The following is a 21,938-nucleotide window of genomic DNA, read 5'->3' as shown; positions in this document are numbered from 1 at the left end:
GTCTCTGATGATAGTTCTTGTGAGAACTGGGGGTTTTATCAGAAGTATCAACAGATGCTATTTATTCTCAAAGCACTCATATATCTTTATCAAATCTTGGCCAACCTCATATAAGGGTACTTTTCTCTGAGCATCATTTCCATACATCAGTATTTCTGTCGGCTGATTTTTGCTGCTGATTCTTTTGTGTCTCTGAATTAAATCTAAACATTGTAGAGTGTATGTCTCTGGCAACATTGGTTCTCTTCCCCACCCTTACCCCATCCCCAGGCATCAACTCAAAGGTCCTAGATCTGTACTACAACAGGAAAGTCTTTTGAGTAGCAATGAGATGAGTCAACTGGACATCGTTTGTCAACTGAAGGTCCTTTCCCTAGCTTAGGAGTGGTCCATTCCTGTAATCCCAGTACTTGGGAAGCTGAGGCAAGAGGACTGTGAGTGCAAGGCTAGTCTGTGATACATTGTGAGAACCTGTCTCGGATAATATTAAATAAAGTAATACATTTCTGTCCATAAAGTCTCTGTCTAGGAAGTGACAAGCAGAGAGGTATTAACAGACCTTCTCATCACTAGGTGAAATACAAAGAAAAATATGAAAAGGAACGAGGAAAGCCCATGCTCGACTTTGAGACTCCAACCTATATTACCGCCAAAGAGTCCCAGCAGATGCAGAGTGGGGTAAGTGCTGCAGAAACTTCACGCAAGGACCACACCATTAAACAATGAACACTGGCTCCAATTACCCGAAAGTGGTAGGAGGTACAACTTTGTAACCCATGATTCCTAAAATCTTGCTCACTGCAGAAATTCTACATTTATTTTCTTTAAGATGTTTTGAGTAGTATTTGGCATACCTGTTTTGTTCCAACAAACGTTTTCATAAAATTAGAAAACAATTATCCCTAAATGTGAAAAGATGATATGGAATACAATTTGAATATTTTTTTGCTGGATGAAAAGTTCCCACTGCACAGGTGCATTGCTGCTTTGCCATGCTCTCCACTTAGTGGGATGCCCCAAGCCAAACAAGTGGGGATCCATTCCTGCACGTCCATGTTTACTGTGGCAGTATTAACTACAGCCAAGTCAGGCAACTGGCCTGCTTACCCATCAACAGATGAATAGATATGGAAAAAGTCATGTTATTTATATGCAGGGGAGTTCTGCTGACCCATACAGAAGGGAGTCATGTAACTTGTAGGCAAATGGATGGAACTGGAGGTCGTCATGTTAAGTTAAATAAGCCAAACTTGGACAAATGTCCTATGTTTACAGAACACAGATTTTACTTTTAAGGGCATGAATGCACAGAGGGAATTATGTGTGAAGAAGACCAGGATGGAAGAAGGGGAGAAAAGAAGGATAAAGAGACAGAGACAGAGATGTGGTGGGGATGCAGATATGATCCAAGTATATTATATACATGCATGAAAAATATTGAGTCAAAATGCCATATTCCTTATCATGAAAAGTGGAGATATTTTTAAAATATTTTTTTCACTTTGAACTGTAAGTGGAGAAGGGAATTTTACAGGGAAATGGGTCTCTTGGGATCTTGTTTGCCTCTTCTCCATGAGCCAATCTCCAACTATAACAACAGATGATGGTTTCTTTTGTTTGTTTGGGGTTTTTTTTGGGTTTTCGAGACAGGGTTTTTCTGTGTAGTTTTGCGCCTTTCCTGGAACTCGCTTTGTAGACCAGGCTGGCCTCGAACTCACAGAGATCCGCCTACCTCTGCCTCCCGAGTGCTGGGATTAAAGGTGTGCGCCACCACCACCCGGCTTCTTTTGTTTTTTTAAGAAGAGCAGTTTTTGGACTTTCCTGGTATGTGGAATGCAGGCCATGGAAGGTTTAAAACAGGTTCAAATAATTGGTGAATCTGAAGTAAGCACTAAAGGAGTGCTTTGTAGTACTCTCGAAACTTTTCTGGGCATTTAAAACTTCATGAACATAAGTCACAAAAGCATGCTTCTCACATCTATTCCTGTTCTCTACGAGAGTGATGTTATGTGTTGAAGAGATCGGGGAAGAGGGGGATAACCCGTTCTCTCAACCATGGCTGAAACCACAGATTCCTATGCTCCTGACTCACTGTTCACCTAGTCTATTCAGAGATTAAAGTAACAGGCCACGAGCCCCTTGCTGCTTCCTGGGAGCCCAAGAGGACATGACTGTGCCTGGCACTGTGACGCAGACATGACTGTCTGGTACTGTGAAGCAGACATGACTGCCTGGCACTGGGATGCAGGCATGACTGCCTGGCACTGGGATGCAGACATGACTGCCTGGCACTGGGATGCAGACATGACTGCCTGGCACTGAGATGCCAGAGCCTAACAAAGGGCTGGCACATGGTAGATGTTGACTGTTACATGAAGAGGTGGAAAAGGAGGCTACGACAAGGGTGTTGGCACACACCTGTAATCTCAGCACTCAGGAGGCTGATGCAGGAGGATCACGAGTCCAAAGCCAGCCTGTCACAGCTCAAAAATAAGAAGTCATGATGATGAGAAGTGCCAATGAAGGTTCAGTCCCTTGGGCTCTTCTTTCTAAGTTTATCCCCTGGAGGTGCTGTAAATTCTGAAATTTTGTCCACTTAAAAACGAAAGAAAGAAAAACTAGTGGTGGAGGAGCTGTTGAGCTGTTGAGATGTTGAGATGTTGAGCTGTTGAGATGTTGAGCTGTTGAGATGTTGAGCTGTTGAGCTGTTGAGCTGTTGAGATGTTGAGATGTTGAGCTGTTGAGCTGTTGAGCTGTTGAGATGTTGAGATGTTGAGATGTTGAGATGTTGAACTGTTGAGATGTTGAGCTGTTGAGATGTTGAGATGTTGAGATGTTGAGATGTTGAGCTGTTGAGATGTTGAACTGTTGAGATGTTGAGCTGTTGAGATGTTGAGATGTTGAGATGTTGAGCTGTTGAGATGTTGAACTGTTGAGATGTTGAGCTGTTGAGATGTTGAGCTATTGAGATGTTGAGCTGTTGAGCTGTTGAGCTGTTGAGATGGCTCCATGGTTTAGAGCACAGGCTGCTCTTCCAGAAGACCCAGGTTTGATTCCCAGCACCCACAGGGCAGCTCCCAACTGTAAATCCAGTTCTTGGGAAATCCAACACCCCCTTCTGGCCTAAGCAGGCAAAAGCCCATACACATAAAAATCCAATCAAATCAAATTTGAAGTGGGACGGGACCAGCGTGATGACTCAGTGTGCAAATCACTCGCAGTTCAGGCCTGACAAGTGGAGTCCCATCCTGAAGACCCACGAAACCCAAGGCGGGAACCGACTCCTGCGAATGTCCCTGTCCTCCACACATGGCATAAGCACTGTGGTGCGTGTGTGCCCATGCTCTCACTCACACGTCACCCACAATAATGGAAATAATAATAAAACAATGAAATGGGACAGTCTCAGGAAGAGAGTAGGGTCTAAGTTGATGGCCCAGCTGTCCTCCCACCATGGTTGGGGTCAGCTCCATTGTAACCTTAGACAGACTTTGGGGAGTCATCGGAGAGCTTCAGAGTTTCTTTAGAGCCACTGACTGCCAGCCAAGTATTTCCAGAATGACGAGACACTTTCAAATGCGCGACCCTTGTCAGAACTGTGACTAAGAGGCCAAACCCGGAAAGAAAATAGAATTTTTCTTCTTAGGACTGAAATGTGGATTCTAATGGTCTCTCTTGTTTTTCCTTCCCACTCATATTAGAAAGAATATAGGAAAGATTATGAAGAGTCCATTAAAGGCAGAAACCTGACAGGCCTGGAAGTCACGCCAGCCTTGTTACATGTCAGACATGCAACCAAAATAGCAAGCGAGGTAGTAGCTACTTGGTCTTCGCTTCCCTCTTCACCCAATAATCACACTAATGACTCCTCACTGTGCCCTGCCCGGGTCCACTCGGGATTTCAGGTGGAGGTCCCGTGTTTGGTACTACTGTCTAATCTATGACCCTTTTAATTCTAATAATTTTTAAAATGGAATCTCTAATAAAACATGCATAGCTTAGTATTCTTAGATAACCTAATAAAACATGCCTACCTTTGCATTCTATTAATTTCTAGTCTTGTATTTAATAATTAACATCCACTGTGAACCATACACCCTATATTTACTCATGTATTTACTTACTCAACCAGGAACTGTTAAAAATTGGAATAATTGTTTTATTTATTTATTCATTAATTTGTTTTGGTTTGCTTTTTGGCTCTTTGCCTAAGGGAACAATCCAGGCTTTTTTGTCAGTTTTGTTGCTTCTGTCTTGTGATATAGAAAGAGTATAGGAAAGATCTAGAAGAAAGCATTCGTGGGAGAGGCCTCACTGAAATGGAAGACACTCCTGACATGCTGAGAGCGAAGAACGCCACTCAGATCCTCAATGAGGTAAGACCAGAGTCAACTACTGCACACACATAATTAATATGGATCTGCATCCTACCCAAGGTAGACCAAGAGAGAGAGAGAAAAATCATTTTTGCATTTCAGATTTTATATCCAGAATAATGATTAACTGCTAAATAAAATGCATGTCCATTTCTGATAAGTAGATATGTAAACAGTATGTGTCTCTAGCAGTTGTCATAACCAAGTAGTATCTAATATTACTTGATTTAGTTTTGAACATTGTATTCACAATGTTCATTTAAATGAAAACATCATACCTCACTGAGGTGGTATGCACCTAAATTTAATCCTAATTTAACCAGATTTAAAATGTACCAACCCAGATTTAAAATTTACTTTCTGTGTTAACAGACTTCCCTTGCTTAATGTCACCGTACATAGAGCAGGATAAACAAGCATGCCATCCTGTCCTGGGAAGGCAGCTGGCAAGGACACCACCTGTGACTCCTGAAGGGGCATGTTATGTGGATTTTTATTCATGCAGTACTGTTACCACCTGCTAAGAGAAGGCAGGTGACCTTTTTCTTTTAAAACAATTCTTCTACAGAAAGAATATAAGCGAGACCTGGAGCTAGAAGTTAAAGGAAGAGGCTTGAATGCCATGGCCAATGAGACTCCAGATTTTATGCGGGCCAAGAACGCTACAGACATCGCCAGCCAGGTCAGTGCTGTATCCCTGCATGCTACAGATGTCACCAGCCAGGTCAGCTCTATCCATGCATGCTACAGATGTCACCAGCCAGGTCAGCTCTATCCCTGCATGCTACAGATGTCACCAGCCAGGTCAGCTCTATCCATGCATGCTACAGATGTCACCAGCCAGGTCAGCTCTATCCATGCATGCTACAGATGTCACCAGCCAGGTCAGTGCTGTGTCCCTGCATGCTACAGATGTCACCAGCCAGGTCAGCTCTATCCATGCATGCTACAGATGTCACCAGCCAGGTCAGCTCTATCCCTGCATGCTACAGATGTCACCAGCCAGGTCAGCTCTATCCCTGCATGCTACAGACATGGCCAGCCAGGTCAGCTCTATCCCTGCTCATATTTCCAAAGGTGGTCGTGATTCTAAGGATATTTTGTTGGCCCTCTGTCATTTTACTTGTTTGTGACATTAAATGTTTAGCATCCTTAAGCGTCTGCTTGGTGAAGTGCAATGTAAGGCCCAGGGACCTATTGCCAGGCTGCTTCTGTCTGCCTTCCTGAGTCTATAACCACCAGGGATGTTCAAAACAATGTGCAGACCAAATTACTGCATGGAACTGGGGCAGTTTCTGACATCCTTGTTTCTTAGCCAAATCACTCCTTATTTGGCACTAAGAATCTTCATTAGATTGTTTGGGGAGTTCTTTTCCCCCTGCTTCTCGACCTAAATTTAACTAAATTTAAAACACATCTTTTGAGGCATTCAGTGTTGTGTAAGGCTCCCTGGTGTCAGGTCTTATGCAAACAACCCCTGCTTTACATACTCACACTCATCCTACATCTAAATGGAAAGCAAATCTTTAACAGCTAAGACCTTTCTGAATCTCACTCTTCAATATAAAACTATAAGCACGGGCAGGAGGTTAACACGACTCAGTGGTTAAGAGCACTGGCTTCTCTTGTGGAGGACCTTCGGGTTAGATTCCTAGCACTCACATGGCAGCTCACTACCTTCTATACCTCATGTTTCAGGAGCTCCAACATCCTCGCCTGGCCTCTGCAGGCACCAGGCATGCATGTGATGCATAGGCACGCATGTGATGCACAGGCACACATGTGATGCACAGGCACACATGTGATGCACAGGCACGCATGTGATGCACAGACATACCTACAGGCAAAGCACCCATATACATAAAATTCTAAAACTTTAAAAACTATAAACACAATAGGAAAAAAAATGTCATTGAATGCCAGAATAAAAAACAAAGAAGAAAGAAAAAAATATAATCAGCTCTTAATTCAACCAAGGCTGTAAGTGCTCTGCATATTGGAAACCTTCACCAGACTGTTTGGATGTCCTTTCACAGATTAAATACAAGCAATCAGCAGAGATGGAAAAGGCCAATTTCACTTCTGTCGTTGATACCCCAGAGATCATTCACGCTCAGCAGGTCAAGAACCTTTCCAGCCAGGTAAGATTGCTTTAGGGCAAGGTTTTCCTATTAATTCCTAATGAATTGCTCTCTCAGACCACAGTTTCCTGCTGTTCCCCCTCCCCCTTACCCCACCGCCAATGCCAGAACAGAGGGCCTTCCTTGACAGTGCAGATTTGAGTCAGAATTGAGGTTTCTGAATCGGATTTAAAGACAGATTGTAAGAAGGGTTGGAGTGTGGGCACCTCAGTAGTCAAGTGTGACACCTTGGGATCTAGCCAAAACACTGGAAGAAAAAACTCAAATGGTCAGGAGGGAAGTTCGGAGCACTAAGGAGCACTTCCGAGGCACAGCTCACAATTAATGACTATGTCAGCATCTGCTCTAAGGTGGGCTTAAGGTGTGTGAGTACATGTGGAAGACACAAAGTAGACCACCCACCTGTGGCAAGACTGAGTCATCAACGTGAACCATACAACCTGGAGCATCCAGGCTGGCTAACTTCTGGGTCCTGCAAATCCTGTGAGAAAAAGGAGGAAAGCTGTCTGTGGGGGCAAGTCCTTGTCTTCTCAGCACTTGGGGAGGACGGCGCGGGAGGCCAGCATAGGCTATAATCCAAGATCCTGTCTCAGAAACCAAATTAAACAAATATAAAAACAAAATAAGTCGGGCAGTGGTGGCACATGCCTTTAATCCCAGCACTCGGGAGGCAGAGCCAGGCGGATCTCTGTGAGTTCGAGGCCAGCCTGGGCTGCAGAGTGAGTTCCAGGAAAGGCGCAAAGCTACACAGAGAAACCCTGTCTCAAAAAACCTAAATATATAAATAAACAAACAGGATTTCTTCATGTGTTAGTACTGTTCGGTGATGATCAGGATGTGCCTGCATGGGCAGGACTCAAAGAACCTTCCCTGTGCTGAAGTGGAAGGAACGTTTTAAGTTAGCAGCCTATGTCACCATAGAGCTCATGCTCCCTGTTTCTTGGAACCTTTTCCCAGAAAAAGTACAAGGAGGATGCGGAGAAGTCCATGTCGTACTATGAGACTGTCCTGGACACTCCAGAGATGCAAAGAGTCCGTGAGAACCAGAAGAATTTCAGCCTTGTAAGTTCTGTGAAGGCCCGGCCCACCGGTGGGGGGACAGCAGACTAAGGGGGGTGGCTTTGAGGACACACACTTGGCATCCCATGAGGGCAAAGGAGCACACGTGAATCTTCTTCTCTGGGCTCACCCTGCATTTTAATCCCAAATGAACATGCAAGTCTCACCCGCTCAATAGGTGGCTTCTTGTCACTGAATACAAACTGTTACCATCTTTTTTTTTGGTGATATGTCCTCCTCCAACTAAATCTAAGCAAGAAATACCTTAAAATTTTTTTGTACATTTTAGGTTTTCAAAAATTAGCTCTATGTCTGGGAGTACACTCAGCTTGGTGTTAAAACACATGCTTTCTGTGGTGTGAGACTCTGGGTTCAATCCCCGACAAATCTCCAGCAACACCTCTTCACTAAAATTAGTTTTTCTCCTAAATTCTTAGTAAGGAACTGACTTTGGGCTATTACATTGTGATTATTGTGCCATGTAAAATTTTAACTTCCTATCCACAATGTAAAACAATTATAAAATGTGTCAGACAATGTTGGAATCTTAACAGGATATTTACTCTTTCTTCATAGCTCCAATACCAGTGTGACCTTAAAAACAGTAAAGGGAAAATTACAGTTGTTCAAGACACGCCAGAAATACTGCGTGTCAAAGAAAACCAAAAGAATTTCAGCTCGGTACATTTCCTATTTACTCTCCGTCTAATGCTAACCTAACAGTGCCGTTCTCTTTAAGAAGGTACATAGGCCCCACACTCACACAGGCAATTAACCTCTAACTTGCCCAGTTGATGCTAGTAGGTCCTTGGAAAAATGCCCCAAACTGTGTTCCCAAATCATCACCCTGAGAACATTTGAAATAACTTAAATCTAACAAAATAACTCTTCTCTTTGTAGTTTTTTAATCTCCAATAGTAACTCAGACAGTAACACGTGTTGTCTTGTTCCAAGAAGGTGGATTTCTTTGTGATGTGATTTTCTCTTATTAGCCCTCTACAAAATAACTGACTGACTGACTGACTGCATTTCTTTAATGAGTTCTGTGGTTTTCCATCAACGTTTTCTGTTTTTTTTTTCTCATCCTGTATTAATATACTGTGGTATTCTAAAGAGAACTCTCCAGCTGGCAGGCAGCTGGCCTTGCCTATATGGTTCTGGGTATTGATTCTGACAGGAGGACTTCAAATGCAATACTTCAGCTCTTGCCTGAAGACACTGTGGAGAGTCTTTGTTTTCACAGAAGCCATGCGGGCTAGTCTTTCACCAGGCACTGCCCAGCTTTCCTTCTTCCTGTGTAACACTCTCCTGATTCTGCATGCCCAGGTTCTGTATAAAGAGGATGTCTCCCCGGGAACAGCAATTGGAAAGACCCCTGAGATGCTAAGAGTGAAGCAAACGCAGGACCACATCAGCTCGGTAAGGACACGTCCTATTCCCAACCTGACTTTGATAAATCTGTAACTTCTGAGTCACACTCCAACGCTGTCACTGGAAACAGCATCCGACCTAAAAGCAGGTGTCCGGACACTGCTGTCATCACATGCTGTGTGCCGGTGGAGGTTCTCAGAAGAATGAGGGTAGATGTGGAAAGCAGAGGCTTAGGAGAAAATAGGACATATCAGCATCAAGGAATGAGCCTTTCTGGAGACATGTGTGGCTACATATGTCCTAATCAAGTGGACTGCTGGGTATGAAGATGCTGGCGGTCAGGAGGCCTCTTCCTGCTTTTGCATTCTCTGATTTCAGTTGCCTCTCAAGCAGTCTTGGTCCAAAATTGTTAAATGGAAAAACCCAGAATAATTATTCTTTCTGATATAATAACTTTCGTGGCTTCCTGTCTCATCCTACCTGGGGCATGAATCATCCCTTCATTCAGTCCATTCCAAAGTGCATGCTACCCATCCTCCCTGGCTGTCTGCATTGCCAGGTTTTAGTATGCAGTGTTTGTGTTCAGGGAGCCCTTGTTTTCTCAGTGATGACCCCAAAGAGCAAGAGGAGCAATGCTGGCCATGCAGATAAACGAGAGAGCTCTGCTGTGCTTCCTCTGTAAAAAGTTCAGATGTCCCACATAAGAAGTAAAAACGCCATCTGCTAAGGTTGCTAAGAGATACAGTATAATGAATTTTATATCTGTGAACTTGGAAAAGAGGGAAAGAAACCCATGCTTGTTTGCCGTCGTGCCTCAAAACTGCAAAAACAGAAAGCCACAGTGCATGGCGAGCACCTAACACCTTTACACTACCACTCAGGAGGCAGAAGAAGGTAGATCTCGGTGAGTCTGAGGTGAGCCTGGTCTACAGAGTGAGGCCTTGTCTCAAGACAATACAAATATAACTAAAGGAGAGCTGAGTAGTAGAAAGTGTAGTAAACATGCACAATCTCCAACCCCCTGAAAAATACAGGACTACTAATCGGTGGGAAGATTTCAGCATGCACTTATACCTTTGTGTCCCCCTTTCCATATAGGTCAAGTATAAAGAAGCAATTGGTCAAGGAACTCCGATCCCTGACCTGCCCGAAGTGAAGCGTGTCAAGGAGACCCAGAAGCACATTAGCTCGGTACAGACTCTTACTCAGCATGCATTTGTGTGATGGGCCACCCCTCAACTGGTACCCTAGTTCCATCCATCCCTTCCTTCTGCCAAAGGCTTCTTATGCTTAGGGATGCTGTGCTTCCTCCCTAGTCCCCCCTCAGATCATAGAAGTAACCAAGAGACCTCAGTTGCAGCTCATTCCCTATTACTCCTTATATCTTCGCTGTATTGTAAACTTTATTTTGAATTTCCTGTCCACTAACCTGAAAAGAAAACAAGCCCAGGGGTTCTGTGTTGCTTTGGGTTGTAACTTCTTGCCTTTCTGTAGTTTTGTTCTGTTCGGGTGGTCCACCTGCCTCTGCCTCCATGTGATGGGATTCACGCGTGCACCACCATGCTGAGCTTAGGCTGCAACTTACTAAGACAAAAGGAGATAAGAATTAGAAAGTGGGGGGTTGGAGAGATGGCTCAGCGGTTAAGAGCCCTGGCTGTTCTTGCAGAGGACCTGAGTTCAATTCCCAGCAACCACACGGTGACTCCCAACCATCTGTAATGAGATCTGAAGCCCTCTTCTGGCATGCAGGCAGAACACTATATACATAATAAATAAATCTTTTTTTTAAAAAAAAAAAAAAAAGGAAGAAGAATTAGAAAGTGGGGATCCCTTACTCTTTTGGTTACATTTTACAGTCCTTTGATAGTGCTCGTTAAAAAACAAACAAACAAAAAACCCATAGATTTAGTGCAGAGACTGAGGACATAGCTCAGTGGTGGAACACTTGCCTATCATACATGAGGCCCTGAGTTCAATACCAATGCAACAAATAAAACATAAATAAACACAGTGAAAAAAGACCAACCAACAAGCACTAGCTTACTTGATCCTGAAATCATGGCAAAAAATTCAGAGAAAGATGCTGTTCCTGAAATAGAAATTATGACTGCTCATATCAAGTGTCCAACTAGGGATCACCTAAGGTTTCCTTAAAGCTGGAAGTGTATGCGTGCCTGTAATCCCAGCACTCAGGAGGCTGAAGCAGGAGGGATCCTGGGAGTTTCATTCACACCAGTTAGGGCTAAGTAGCAAAAGAGCCTGTCAAAATTATATATATATATATGGTAAAACAGTAAGAAATACATAAAGTTCTCAATGACTCTGAAGGAGGAGGGATTAGAACACCACATGGTTAGAAAATTATAAAACAGACAACATGTGCTTTGAGCACAGGTATGTAGACCTAGTATGCACAGGATATTAAGCCTGGATACAATGAAATGGTTAGTTTGGGGTTGGTTTTTTTTGTTTGTTTGTTTTGTTTTTTTGTATTTTTGTATTTTGTTTTTTGAGGGGCTGGTTACTGGCAACTAAACCCAAGGCTTTGCACATGCTAGTCAAAAATGTTTCTTGTTAATTAAATTTGTTGTCATAATTTAATGCGTTTCAAGAATATACTAAGTATTGACTGTGGAAAATGCAAAACTTAGGATCCAGTTTTCAAGATAACAAAATTTCTGCAAATCTTTATGGACTTTGTCTTGCTTTGTCCCTGAGTGCATGTTGCAATGGTAGCTTGTCTCTGTGGACACTCACCAAAACACCCTCAAGTCGCTGTCATCTAAAGCATTTGTGGTCACTTTGCTTTCTGGGTATTCTAATTATTCTGCAGGTTATGTACAAAGAAAACTTGGGAACAGGCATTCCAACCACTGTCACCCCAGAGATTGAGAGAGTCAAACGCAATCAAGAGAACTTTAGCTCGGTATTTATAGATATATGAAATAAGAAATTCTTCCTGTAAAAAGACTACCAGAATAACCTAGCAGTCTACTTTTCACAGTAACATTTAACGACCCTGTGTGCTTCTGTATCACCCTCCCATGAAAACCTCCTGACCCTCTCGAGAATGGCCACTCTTCTCAATGCTCCTTAACATGTTCAGCAACTGACTGGTGTGAGCTAGATCTGAAATACAGTCAGGGGCATTAACAAGCTTCCTCGGGGTGCTGGCACCCCAGAACCCAGTGCTTCCTACTCTATCTTTCTGTTCTAAGATGTAGAGTTCATCTTTAAAATTGCAACATGCGAAAGCATTGCCCTGACTAAACACCGCTGTCTAAAATCTCCCTGCCCACCTACCCCCACCCCCTCCTTCTGCGTCTCCAGCTTGTTTTGAATGTCTTCTGGGTACTTTCTTGTATCTCACAGGTTTTGTACAAAGAAAGTTTGGGGAAAGGAACCCCTACAGCTGTCACTCCAGAGATGGAGAGAGTCAAACGCAATCAAGAGAACTTTAGCTCGGTATTTCTCAGGGGCAAGCATCCCAACCCTAATTCTTATTAAAAATAACGGTCACGCTGATGTCTTTAACACACAAATGTAAAATTACTAAATTCATACAATGAAAGAATGATGCCAATATTACTTAAGATTTCAACCCAAATCTAATGTAACTTTTAATACTGGTGTGAAATTTTAACTTTTTTTTTTTTTTAAAAAAAAAAACAACACAGGTATGCATCACTTTCCTTCAAAACCTTAAATTCTCAGTTTCCTTCCTCCGGTTCTAACTAGTGTGGTACGGGTCAAAAATAAAATCTAACATCCCCCCCCCCCCAAAGGACAGCACTAATCAGAACTGTATTTATTGTGGCTTGATTTTTTTTTTTGGTAGCTTTTCCTTAATGGTCGTGATTCTTAAACATCTTCACTTGAAAACAACAGACCAATTCACAGTAACTCAGAAATACAAATTTACTTACGTCAGTGAGTTGTGTTTGTGATGCACGTGAACTTCCCTTTGAGAGATGTATTCAGGATCACTGCTAAGTTGATAATGTATGCCGTCTTAATGTTTATGGATATTTATTCATCTCCCCAAGCCCTCTGTTTTTCTGATTCAGTGCTGTCTCTACCTCATTATAGATAGTAACTTTAATTAGCTAAACACTGTTTGATAAAGCCGAATCCTGTGTATTTGAGAAGGTATGTGTAAGCAAAGCAAGCCTGAGTGTGCATCGATGTCACGGAGGGACCAGCCATTATGTGGTGTGCAACTAAAACGCACAAAGTGCTCCATGGTTGCTCCGTTTCTTAGTTTTACTTTGCGTCTCTGAAAGAACAAGTACTCTTGGGGATTTAAGTTCAAATCTACCTACAGGCTGATGTGATTGTTGGTTCTGTGCACGCAGATATTGTACAAAGAGAACCTGAGCAAGGGGACCCCCCTGCCTGTCACTCTTGAGATGGAGAGAGTCAAGCGCAATCAAGAAAACTTTAGCTCGGTATTTGCGAGAAAGTTCCTTTAACTCCGTATTAAAAAGAATAATTTCGATAAAACAAAATTCTTACTAGTTATCCCTTTATAATAATTTAACAAATTCCTTGAAAAACAAACTTACCAACTGAATCCCTCTGTCCTGGATATTTTTTTTACTTACCGTTTAATCTCAATGCTCTGTACTTTCTGAAATCCCCCTGTAAAACGTCTTTACGTTAGATGTATAGGCACATCTCTATTAACTTAGCATCTGTATGCGGTGTTGGGATTGGACTCGTGGCCTAGCCCAGACCAGGCAAGTGCTCTACCACTTGGGCTCCCACTTAATGCTTAGTGTTAGTTCCTCTCCTTTCCCGCGTCATTAGTACTGGTACTTTCAAAACTGACTGATTTCCGAACAACGCAAACCTGGGAGCTTGTATTTACGTGGAAATCTTTCAATCTCATGGTTCTGGGTTCGTGCAACAAGAAAAGACACTGACCCAAGGCTGTGTGTGGTAACAGCACCTTTACTTGGAAAAAGTGGTGTCCTTATCACAGGCCTCACCTGGGTAAACAGCAAAGATAAACGCTCCGCATTGGACCAAAAGCCTACTTTGATAGTTGTCCTGAACGAACCATTTTATGACTAGAAATTTATGCTTTCCAATTTTATTTTTTAGAACAGGATCTTACTATGTAGTCCAGGGTAGCTTTAAATGTGCCATCCTCCTGCCTCAGCCTCCCTAGTGCTAAGGAAAAACATGCCAATTAAATCAGAACATGTATTTACATTATTGTTTTATTAACTGATGTTCCTGAAAAACTACAATAGTAAATAATCTGTGATTCTTCCATGTAAGGAACTTCTGGGCCTGAAATGGAGGGAGATTCACATATCCTCTGAAAATTTAACTGGGCCCACTTTGGGGGAGGAGGGTTGATCTGAATGTGGTTCAAGTCCTTCCTAGCAGTTTGATTTTCTGTGAAACAATTCCCCTTTCACACAATTAGGTCAGTAAGTTCCTCTGATTCCAATGTTTTGTTCCTAATTACTGCTCACTAACAACTTCTCAATTCCAGTAAGTTTTCGTTGTGTGCTGATATGTCTTTGGGGGTGTTTCACTTACTGATTTTCCTACGAGTTCATTATTCCTTTTTGGGGAAAGATACCACTTTTCAAAATGATATTTTAGTTATTTCTATATTACAGTGTATTACTATGTATATCTATTTGAAACTAATAATTCTAATGGCCCTGGACAACTTTTTTTTTGTTAAAGTATGATTTGTGTTAATTTTTATTGGTTATATTAGACAACATTGTCCATTGGGACCCAGGGCTTTTAGATACTATGGGAAAGATTGTATATTAAATGTGGACTTTTGGGTTTGATTATTTCTCTAACCTTAACAAAGACCAGTTTAGTCAGAGATTCAGTCTGTAGTTGTAAATGCCTATTATGTACTAAGACAAATGTTTTATGTAGAAAAAAAAAAAGAACTGTTTGCTGACTCAGTCAAAATTTGGCTCTTTTGCGTAGTGAGCATTTCTATGCTCTCATAGAACTGTATTTTTCCCTAATCCTGTGGGTTGGAGTAGAGAGTTGAACAGATGAGCTGTAGGCATCATACAGCACCCGGGCAGTGGCCGTGGTCTTTCCTGCTGGATGTCATATCTCATAGTCTGGTGGGCGTGGTCTTTCCTGCTGGATGTCATATCTCATAGTCTGGTGGGCGTGGTCTTTCCTGCTGGATGTCACATCTCATAGTCTGACTGCTTGTGTCCCCTCTCCACCCCCCATGCTTTCTTGTGTCCTACAGGTGTTGTACAAAGAGAACCTTGGGAAAGGGATTCCAATCCCCATCACTCCAGAGATGGAGCGAGTGAAACACAATCAAGAAAACTTTAGTTCGGTATTTAAAAAAAAACAAAAACAAAAACAAAAAAATCCCTTTAACTATTTTAAAAATGCTTTTTAAAAGATTAATGACTAAAATTTTAAAATCTAAATAACTCATCCCAGTTTCTAAAACATGACCTGTTTTGTATCCAACTTAATGCTGCCATTTCCCCTGAGCCAGTTTCCTTGGTTAAACATTAACCTGATCATTAAAAGTATTCCAGCTTTAAAAAAAAATAGCACCCTTGATGTCTCAGCATCCGTGTTTACCTTGCTTTGGCAAATGTGACGTGAACACACAGCTTCAAAAGCACCATTCTGTGAAGATCTGGCCTCTGGCTCCTTTCCTATCCTAACCTCACCCTCTCCTGGCACCTGCATAGTCCTTTCCAAGTTCCCTTTTTAGCATCTTATCATTACTCTAGTTACCTTAAACATAATTATTCCCAATATGTTCACCCAGACTAAAAATTAAATACGTTAACTTCATTGGAAAGTCAATAAAAGTATGTATGAATCTTCCCATATATTAAGGTACTTCTAAAACTCAGACATCCTTTACATGATTTCTGGAAATAACTTTCTTGGTTTGGTTTCTACCTCCCGTTTTTCTCTCCTAATGATGACAACTAATCTCTCCCTTTCGTGGTACTCTTTATTGCTTGTGCTGCAGAAGTGAGCTCAAACAACAAAAATAACAGAACCCCTTGAATGTCTTCATCTCCGCAGCTCCTTCCTGCAATCCTTTCCTCTTCCAGGTTGACGCTTTTAGCATCTCTAACTCCTCTTCCTCCTTGCCCTCCCACAGCCAGCTGCTCCACCAGGGAGGGAAAGTGACTGATGACCTTTTGTTCTGCATGCCTCTTATCATACAGGTGTTATACAAAGAAAACCTGGGGACAGGAACTCCAATCCCCATCACTCCCGAGATGGAGCGAGTGAAACACAATCAAGAGAACCTTAGCTCGGTATTTTAGAAAGAAGCAGGGGGGCGGGGAGATGCCACTTAACTCCAGAACCAAGCTCATCATTAAGCGCTCTTCCCTTCCATTGCTTCTGACGTATCTTTGTAAAAGGATTTTCTTTCCCATCTGTTTGTTTGACTTTTTTACTTCACCTGATACTTTTAAACATTTTTTTTAACAAAAAGAAAGTAAATATTTTAGTTTTGTGGATAACAAAACCAAGTTCTAACCATCTCAAATCCCTGCATTTGCTTAGAAGGTACCATGCTCACAAAGATGAAGGGAAAAAAGAACAGTGTGGATGACTCTAATAGCCTTTCCTAGCTAGCAGTTTATGTCCTTGCTTCTGTGACATGCAGCTTCCCAGCCCAGTAACCGCGTCCTTAAATAGCACACGGCAACTTGTCAGCATATAACTCCTGGCTCCTGTTAATGTGTACCAAAGAAGTTGATCTTGCCTTTCGATGAAATGTCATTTACCATTGTTTTCTCTGATAATTTCTCATCGTACAGGTGCTATACAAAGAAAACATGGGCAAGGGAACCCCTTTACCCATCACTCCAGAGATGGAGAGAGTCAAACACAATCAAGAAAATATTAGCTCGGTACTCTGACAAAAATATAATAATTAATTCTTTAGTGATTGTAAAACTACTTCAATGACAAAATAATTCCTATTAATCCTTTTAAAAGGCACCTTAAGTCTGGTCCATTTCTTGACTACATTTATCCTTCGTTCCTAGCCTTAACTTCATAACAAAATTGCTTTATTCCATTTAAAATTCTAATATCGAGGTAACACATTTTCCTACAAAATATTCTTCTGCTCACCTCTCCCCAGACTTCCTCTCTGCTATACCCACGGTCTCTTTGTGTGCTTGAAAAACTTGGGGGAACCTTGATGGGTGGAATAGGAGGTATAAAGGGACTATTTATTGAATATTGAAGTCTTTGATGGTTTGGGGTTCACGCCACCAGATTTGAATCTTTTGTGGTACAGAGGATCAGTTCACAGGGCCTTCCACAGGCTAAGACAGGCTCTTACACTGAGCTATGTCCCCAGCCCTCTGATGATAGACGTGGGCAGAGAGACCTTGGGAAAGTAGCTCCTCACCCTCTTCCAAGATGTAAACTCAGTCCAGTGGTGCTTTTCACATTTGAGTAAGTTGCTAAAGAGGAAAGTGTCACCGAAAAGGCTTTTTGTCTTAGTGATCTTCATTTGGACTTTGTTGTCTTTATTCTGATCTTTAGTGCAAACTACAATGATCTATTTCCTTGTGCTCTCTGGTAGTAATCTGTCAATAACTGGGGTATAAGGTTTGTGGGGATGTTAGTTTTTAGTAGAGAAGTTCTTGCTCAGCATTTTACACCACCTGAAGGTTTCTCCATCAGAATCACCTGGAAGCTGATTAAACCAGGTTTCTGGGTCTGACCCATGCTCCCTTCATTTTGTCCATATGGAGTCGAGAACAGGCATTTCTAATAAGTTCTCAGCTGACACTGACCAGCTATTCACAGGCGTGGAGAACTGCTAGAAGAGAATCCCTCCCTAGTGACGTGCCATATCCTAAATCTCCCAGGTCACCTAGAAAGACACCAGGGAAGACACAGGTTGAGAATTTGTCAGGACTAGTGTCTGTTGCTTTTCCATGCTGGTAATGTAATTATTGAAAACATTTCTCATGGCTGACAAGTATGAAATATTTAGTGAATTAAATAAGCAGACTATGAAGATGGAAGAGTAAGTAAGAGAAATACTTGCCCGGGGTCTACAATTTTACTCTGTATGAAAGCCTGTGCTACAAAAAGACCCATTAAACAGCTGTGGTATTGGGGCCACTTCAACCTCTGTAATACAGGTCCTCATGATAACTCCCAATTAGATGATGTATCGGGACTGACAGTCACATACTAGGTCAAATGATGGTAGGGCTTCGTCCTTTCTGGAACATCACAGTTCTCACTTGGAATCTGCAAGTTCAGGGCAAGGTTGTACCATAGAAACGTGTGTCTTGCTCTAACTGCAGTCAACTTCTCCCTTGCAAACACAGACTGCTAATCTAACCTCAGGGCCTAAATGACTTGGTGCCCAGGGCCTGATCGAAAGTTACTGTAGCCTTCCGCTGCTTCTTCTGGTAATTGTAATCTTTTGTTGTTGTTGTGTCTCCCTTTGGATTTTTTGGATCCATTGGACTCCTGTAGGTTTTGTACAAAGAAAATGTGGGGAAAGCCACCCCAACCCCTGTCACACCGGAGATGCAGAGGGTCAAACGCAATCAAGAGAACATTAGCTCGGTACTGTCTTGAGGAATGAAAACGCTTCTAATTTTACAAAGTAACTCTTGCAATTTGACCTGCTCCTAATCCCATCCAAGGTTCAAATCAAATGAAGTGCCAGTTATGCTTTATCTCCTTTAAACATCACACACATTTATCATTGCCATTAACTAGTTTTGCTTTTTTTTCTGGAGAGCTATTCTCACTAATAGCAACAGGTTACACCTAATGTTTCGCTCCCCTCCCCACCTGGATTTATGTTTAATAGTGAATATTGCCTAGTGAGTGACTTTTAGGTACAACTTTGTTTCTCACAGGTGCTATACAAAGAGAACATGGGGAAAGCAACCCCCACACCCTTTACTCCTGAGATGGAGAGAGTGAAACGCAATCAAGAAAACTTTAGCTCGGTATTTGAGGGGAAAAATAAGCCATTAAAATTCTAACAAGCCTGACCATCATGGCAATACCACTAATTCTTCTCACAGTGTTTCCGAGACTTGACACCTTTTAAAATTCTTCCTTGGCCACTTAAATCCAACAATCCAACCTTGCTAGTTGACACTGAGTTCAAGCCTTTTTATCTCTTGCTTTCTACTGTAACATGTTAATGGCTTTCTCCTCCTGAGGTGTTTCTCACACTGTGTGACATAACTGAGTCATAACACCAGCTAAATTGATGACTTTTCAAAACCGTTTTTCCTTTTGCTTTCTGATGTCGGGATACTCTCTTGGCTCCTCTAGGTACTGTACAAAGAGAATATGAGAAAAGCAACTCCAACCCCTGTCACTCCAGAGATGGAGAGAGCTAAGCGCAACCAAGAAAACATTAGCTCGGTATTTCCCGACTAAACAGAGCAGTGGGACAAGTTGGAATTAACATTTTAACAACCCTGAATACAGGCCTTTGTTATTCAACTGGAAATGACACTAAAATTTAAAATGACAGATAATGCAACATCTTGGAAAATGTTTTAACATCATAAACATGTGCACCTCTTTCACTGAAAATTTACACTGAAATTAACACAGCCGTGTTTTTCCATTCCAAATGATCATACTAAACAGACAATGATTGCCTCTGGTTTTCCTCCTCTTACACTTGACTCTAAGGTAGTTTTTCATAACCAGCTATAACAAATTGACCCCTAACATCTTCTACCTCCTGCTGTTATTTCTAAGGTATTTTATTAAATGGGTAATACCCAGAAATTACTATCTTCACTTTGATCTTCTTGCGTTTTGTGTCTGGAAGACTCTGATTTTGGTTGGGCATATTGGTTTATGTAATCTGGGCACTACCTAATGGTTACATGCTTCAAAGGCCAGATCTTTCAAAGTCCAGTCAGTATCAGAGTTAATGCAAAATACCATCAACTATTCTGGCACTGGTATTGCAATTCCTAGTCAATTCAAGAGGCCACTTTCTTCCTCTTTTTCAGACTTACCCTGTGCCCCTTCTCCTTTGAAAATGAAACATTTTCATTTTCAAAGTCAAAACAAGTCTTGTGACTTCTGATGTAAGCCTTGCCTGTCCTTGTTCTGACCTGGTAAACTGCTGGTCCAATGTCTGGCCACCGTCTGTTGACTCAGACTTCCCTCACCAGTCCCTTCCACTGGAGTCTGTTGACATCTTTGAATTAGAAGAAAGCCATGCCCTGTGCTCACGCATGGTCTCTCCTCCACAGGTTCTTTATTCTGATAGCTTCCGGAAACAAATACAAGGCAAAGCTGCCTATGTGCTAGATACACCAGAGATGAGGCGAGTCAGGGAAACCCAACGGCACATCTCAACAGTAAGTCGGGAATTGTTTTTTAAATATATTTTTATATGTATGTGCCTGCCCGTCTGTGTGTTTACTCTGTGTGTGCAATGCCTGCAGAGGCCAGAAGGAGGGTATGAGATCTCCTGGAACTGGAGTTACATCTATTTGTGAACTGCCTCATGTGTGCTGGAAACGGAACCCAGGTCCCCTGCGAGAACAACACATGCTCTTACCTGCTGAGCCATCCCTCCAGCCACAAGAATTCTTTATGATCCTGCTGGCCAGCCTGCTGGAACATGTTCAAACAGAGATCGGTCACACTATCATATTTTCATAAAGTAAATTCCTCTTTCAGGTGAAATATCACGAAGACTTTGAGAAACACAAGGGCTGCTTCACACCAGTGGTGACAGATCCTATCACTGAACGAGTAAAGAAAAACACACAGGACTTCAGTGACATTAACTACCGAGGTATTCAAAGGAAAGTGGTAGAAATGGAGCCAAAACGGAATGACCAGGATCAAGACACCATTACAGGTAACCGACAGCAAAGGGACACTGTTCCAAACGGAAGACAAGGACACGTCTGTGAAAGGAAGCCCCTCTAGGCAGTTTGCAAAGCTGAGGTCTCAGAGGCACCGGCTGCCATCTTTGTCCTTAGACCAGAACCTAGGCTAAGCAGGAAGCCTAGCCCTCCTGTGACTGCCACACTCCTGCTTGGGTCTCAAGTCACAGACAAGTGTGAGAGCATTTTTTTTTTTTTCCTGACTGCTGGCTTTCCTTTCAGGTCTGCGTGTCTGGCGTACTAACCCTGGTTCAGTTTTTGACTACGACCCAGCAGAAGACAACATCCAGTCCCGAAGTTTACACATGATTAATGGTATGCACACTCCCAGAGATTCGTGCCAGAAACACCACCTTCTAGTGGACTAGAGTCAAGGAGCGATCCTTCCCTTCCCTTTTCATCTTCGGAATTTGCTCACTAACTGGTGGGCCAAACTAAGCATGCTCAGTTTAGGAAAAGATTTTGACAAACTGTCTCACTTCATGGCTCCTTCAGATGCCATTATTATCATTTCTGTATTTTCCTAAAGAGAAAAGTTAGTAAGTTAAAGAAAAGGTGATAATAAAATACATAGACAAACACATGTTCATCAGGAACATTTTGAACTATTTGTGTTAGGGGGATATTCACAAGGGTAGTGGCACATACTCATACTGTCTGCTCATGGAGAAGACAAACCATTGGGCCAGACATTGCTGTGCATTCCTTTAACCCCAGTAATCGGGAGGCAGAGGCAAGTAGATCTGTTTGAGTTCGAACCTAACTTGTTCTGCACATTGAGTTCCAGGCCAGCCAGGGCTCCATGGGGAGACCCTACTTTCTGTTTGTTTGGGCTTTCTTAAAGTAAAGTATGCTGGGCTATTCTTTAAGGGTTTATGCTGTAGTCTGTGGATAAAGAGAGACCTACCCTGACATACACAGTTTTAAAGTTATTCTCACAATACCGTGGGACACAGGAAAGACAGACACCTCCATCTATCTGGAAGTGAGGGAGGCATTTCTGGAGAAACTGAAATGAGAATGTGATCGCCCTCTATTCATTGAAGCAAGCCAGGAGGAATGGGTGGTGGGAAGGCCCTGTAGTTAAA

The 21,938-nt window shown here is 42.2% G+C and overlaps 1 protein-coding gene across 1 annotated transcript in view; it reads left to right on the top strand.

Moving 5' to 3' along the window:
* The window catches only part of Neb (nebulin), a 176,356-nt gene that overhangs the window by 147,415 nt on the left and 7,003 nt on the right, over positions 1-21,938 (top strand). The window contains 19 exon segments of the mRNA XM_052722611.1: positions 574-678; positions 4,266-4,376; positions 4,945-5,058; positions 6,413-6,517; positions 7,475-7,579; positions 8,903-8,995; positions 10,046-10,138; positions 11,781-11,873; positions 12,320-12,412; positions 13,303-13,395; positions 15,195-15,287; positions 16,150-16,335; positions 16,753-16,845; positions 18,443-18,535; positions 18,835-18,927; positions 19,262-19,354; positions 20,206-20,313; positions 20,639-20,822; positions 21,073-21,165. Coding sequence (XP_052578571.1) covers positions 574-678; positions 4,266-4,376; positions 4,945-5,058; positions 6,413-6,517; positions 7,475-7,579; positions 8,903-8,995; positions 10,046-10,138; positions 11,781-11,873; positions 12,320-12,412; positions 13,303-13,395; positions 15,195-15,287; positions 16,150-16,335; positions 16,753-16,845; positions 18,443-18,535; positions 18,835-18,927; positions 19,262-19,354; positions 20,206-20,313; positions 20,639-20,822; positions 21,073-21,165 — 2,041 coding nt within the window.

This window comes from Peromyscus californicus, unplaced genomic scaffold (genome assembly GCF_007827085.1).
Source record: "Peromyscus californicus insignis strain IS unplaced genomic scaffold, ASM782708v3 Scaffold_7__1_contigs__length_154581171, whole genome shotgun sequence".
Classification (NCBI taxonomy): Eukaryota; Metazoa; Chordata; class Mammalia; order Rodentia; family Cricetidae; genus Peromyscus; species Peromyscus californicus.
Note: the sequence above shows the minus strand (reverse complement) of the source record. Positions and strands in the feature narration are given on the sequence as shown.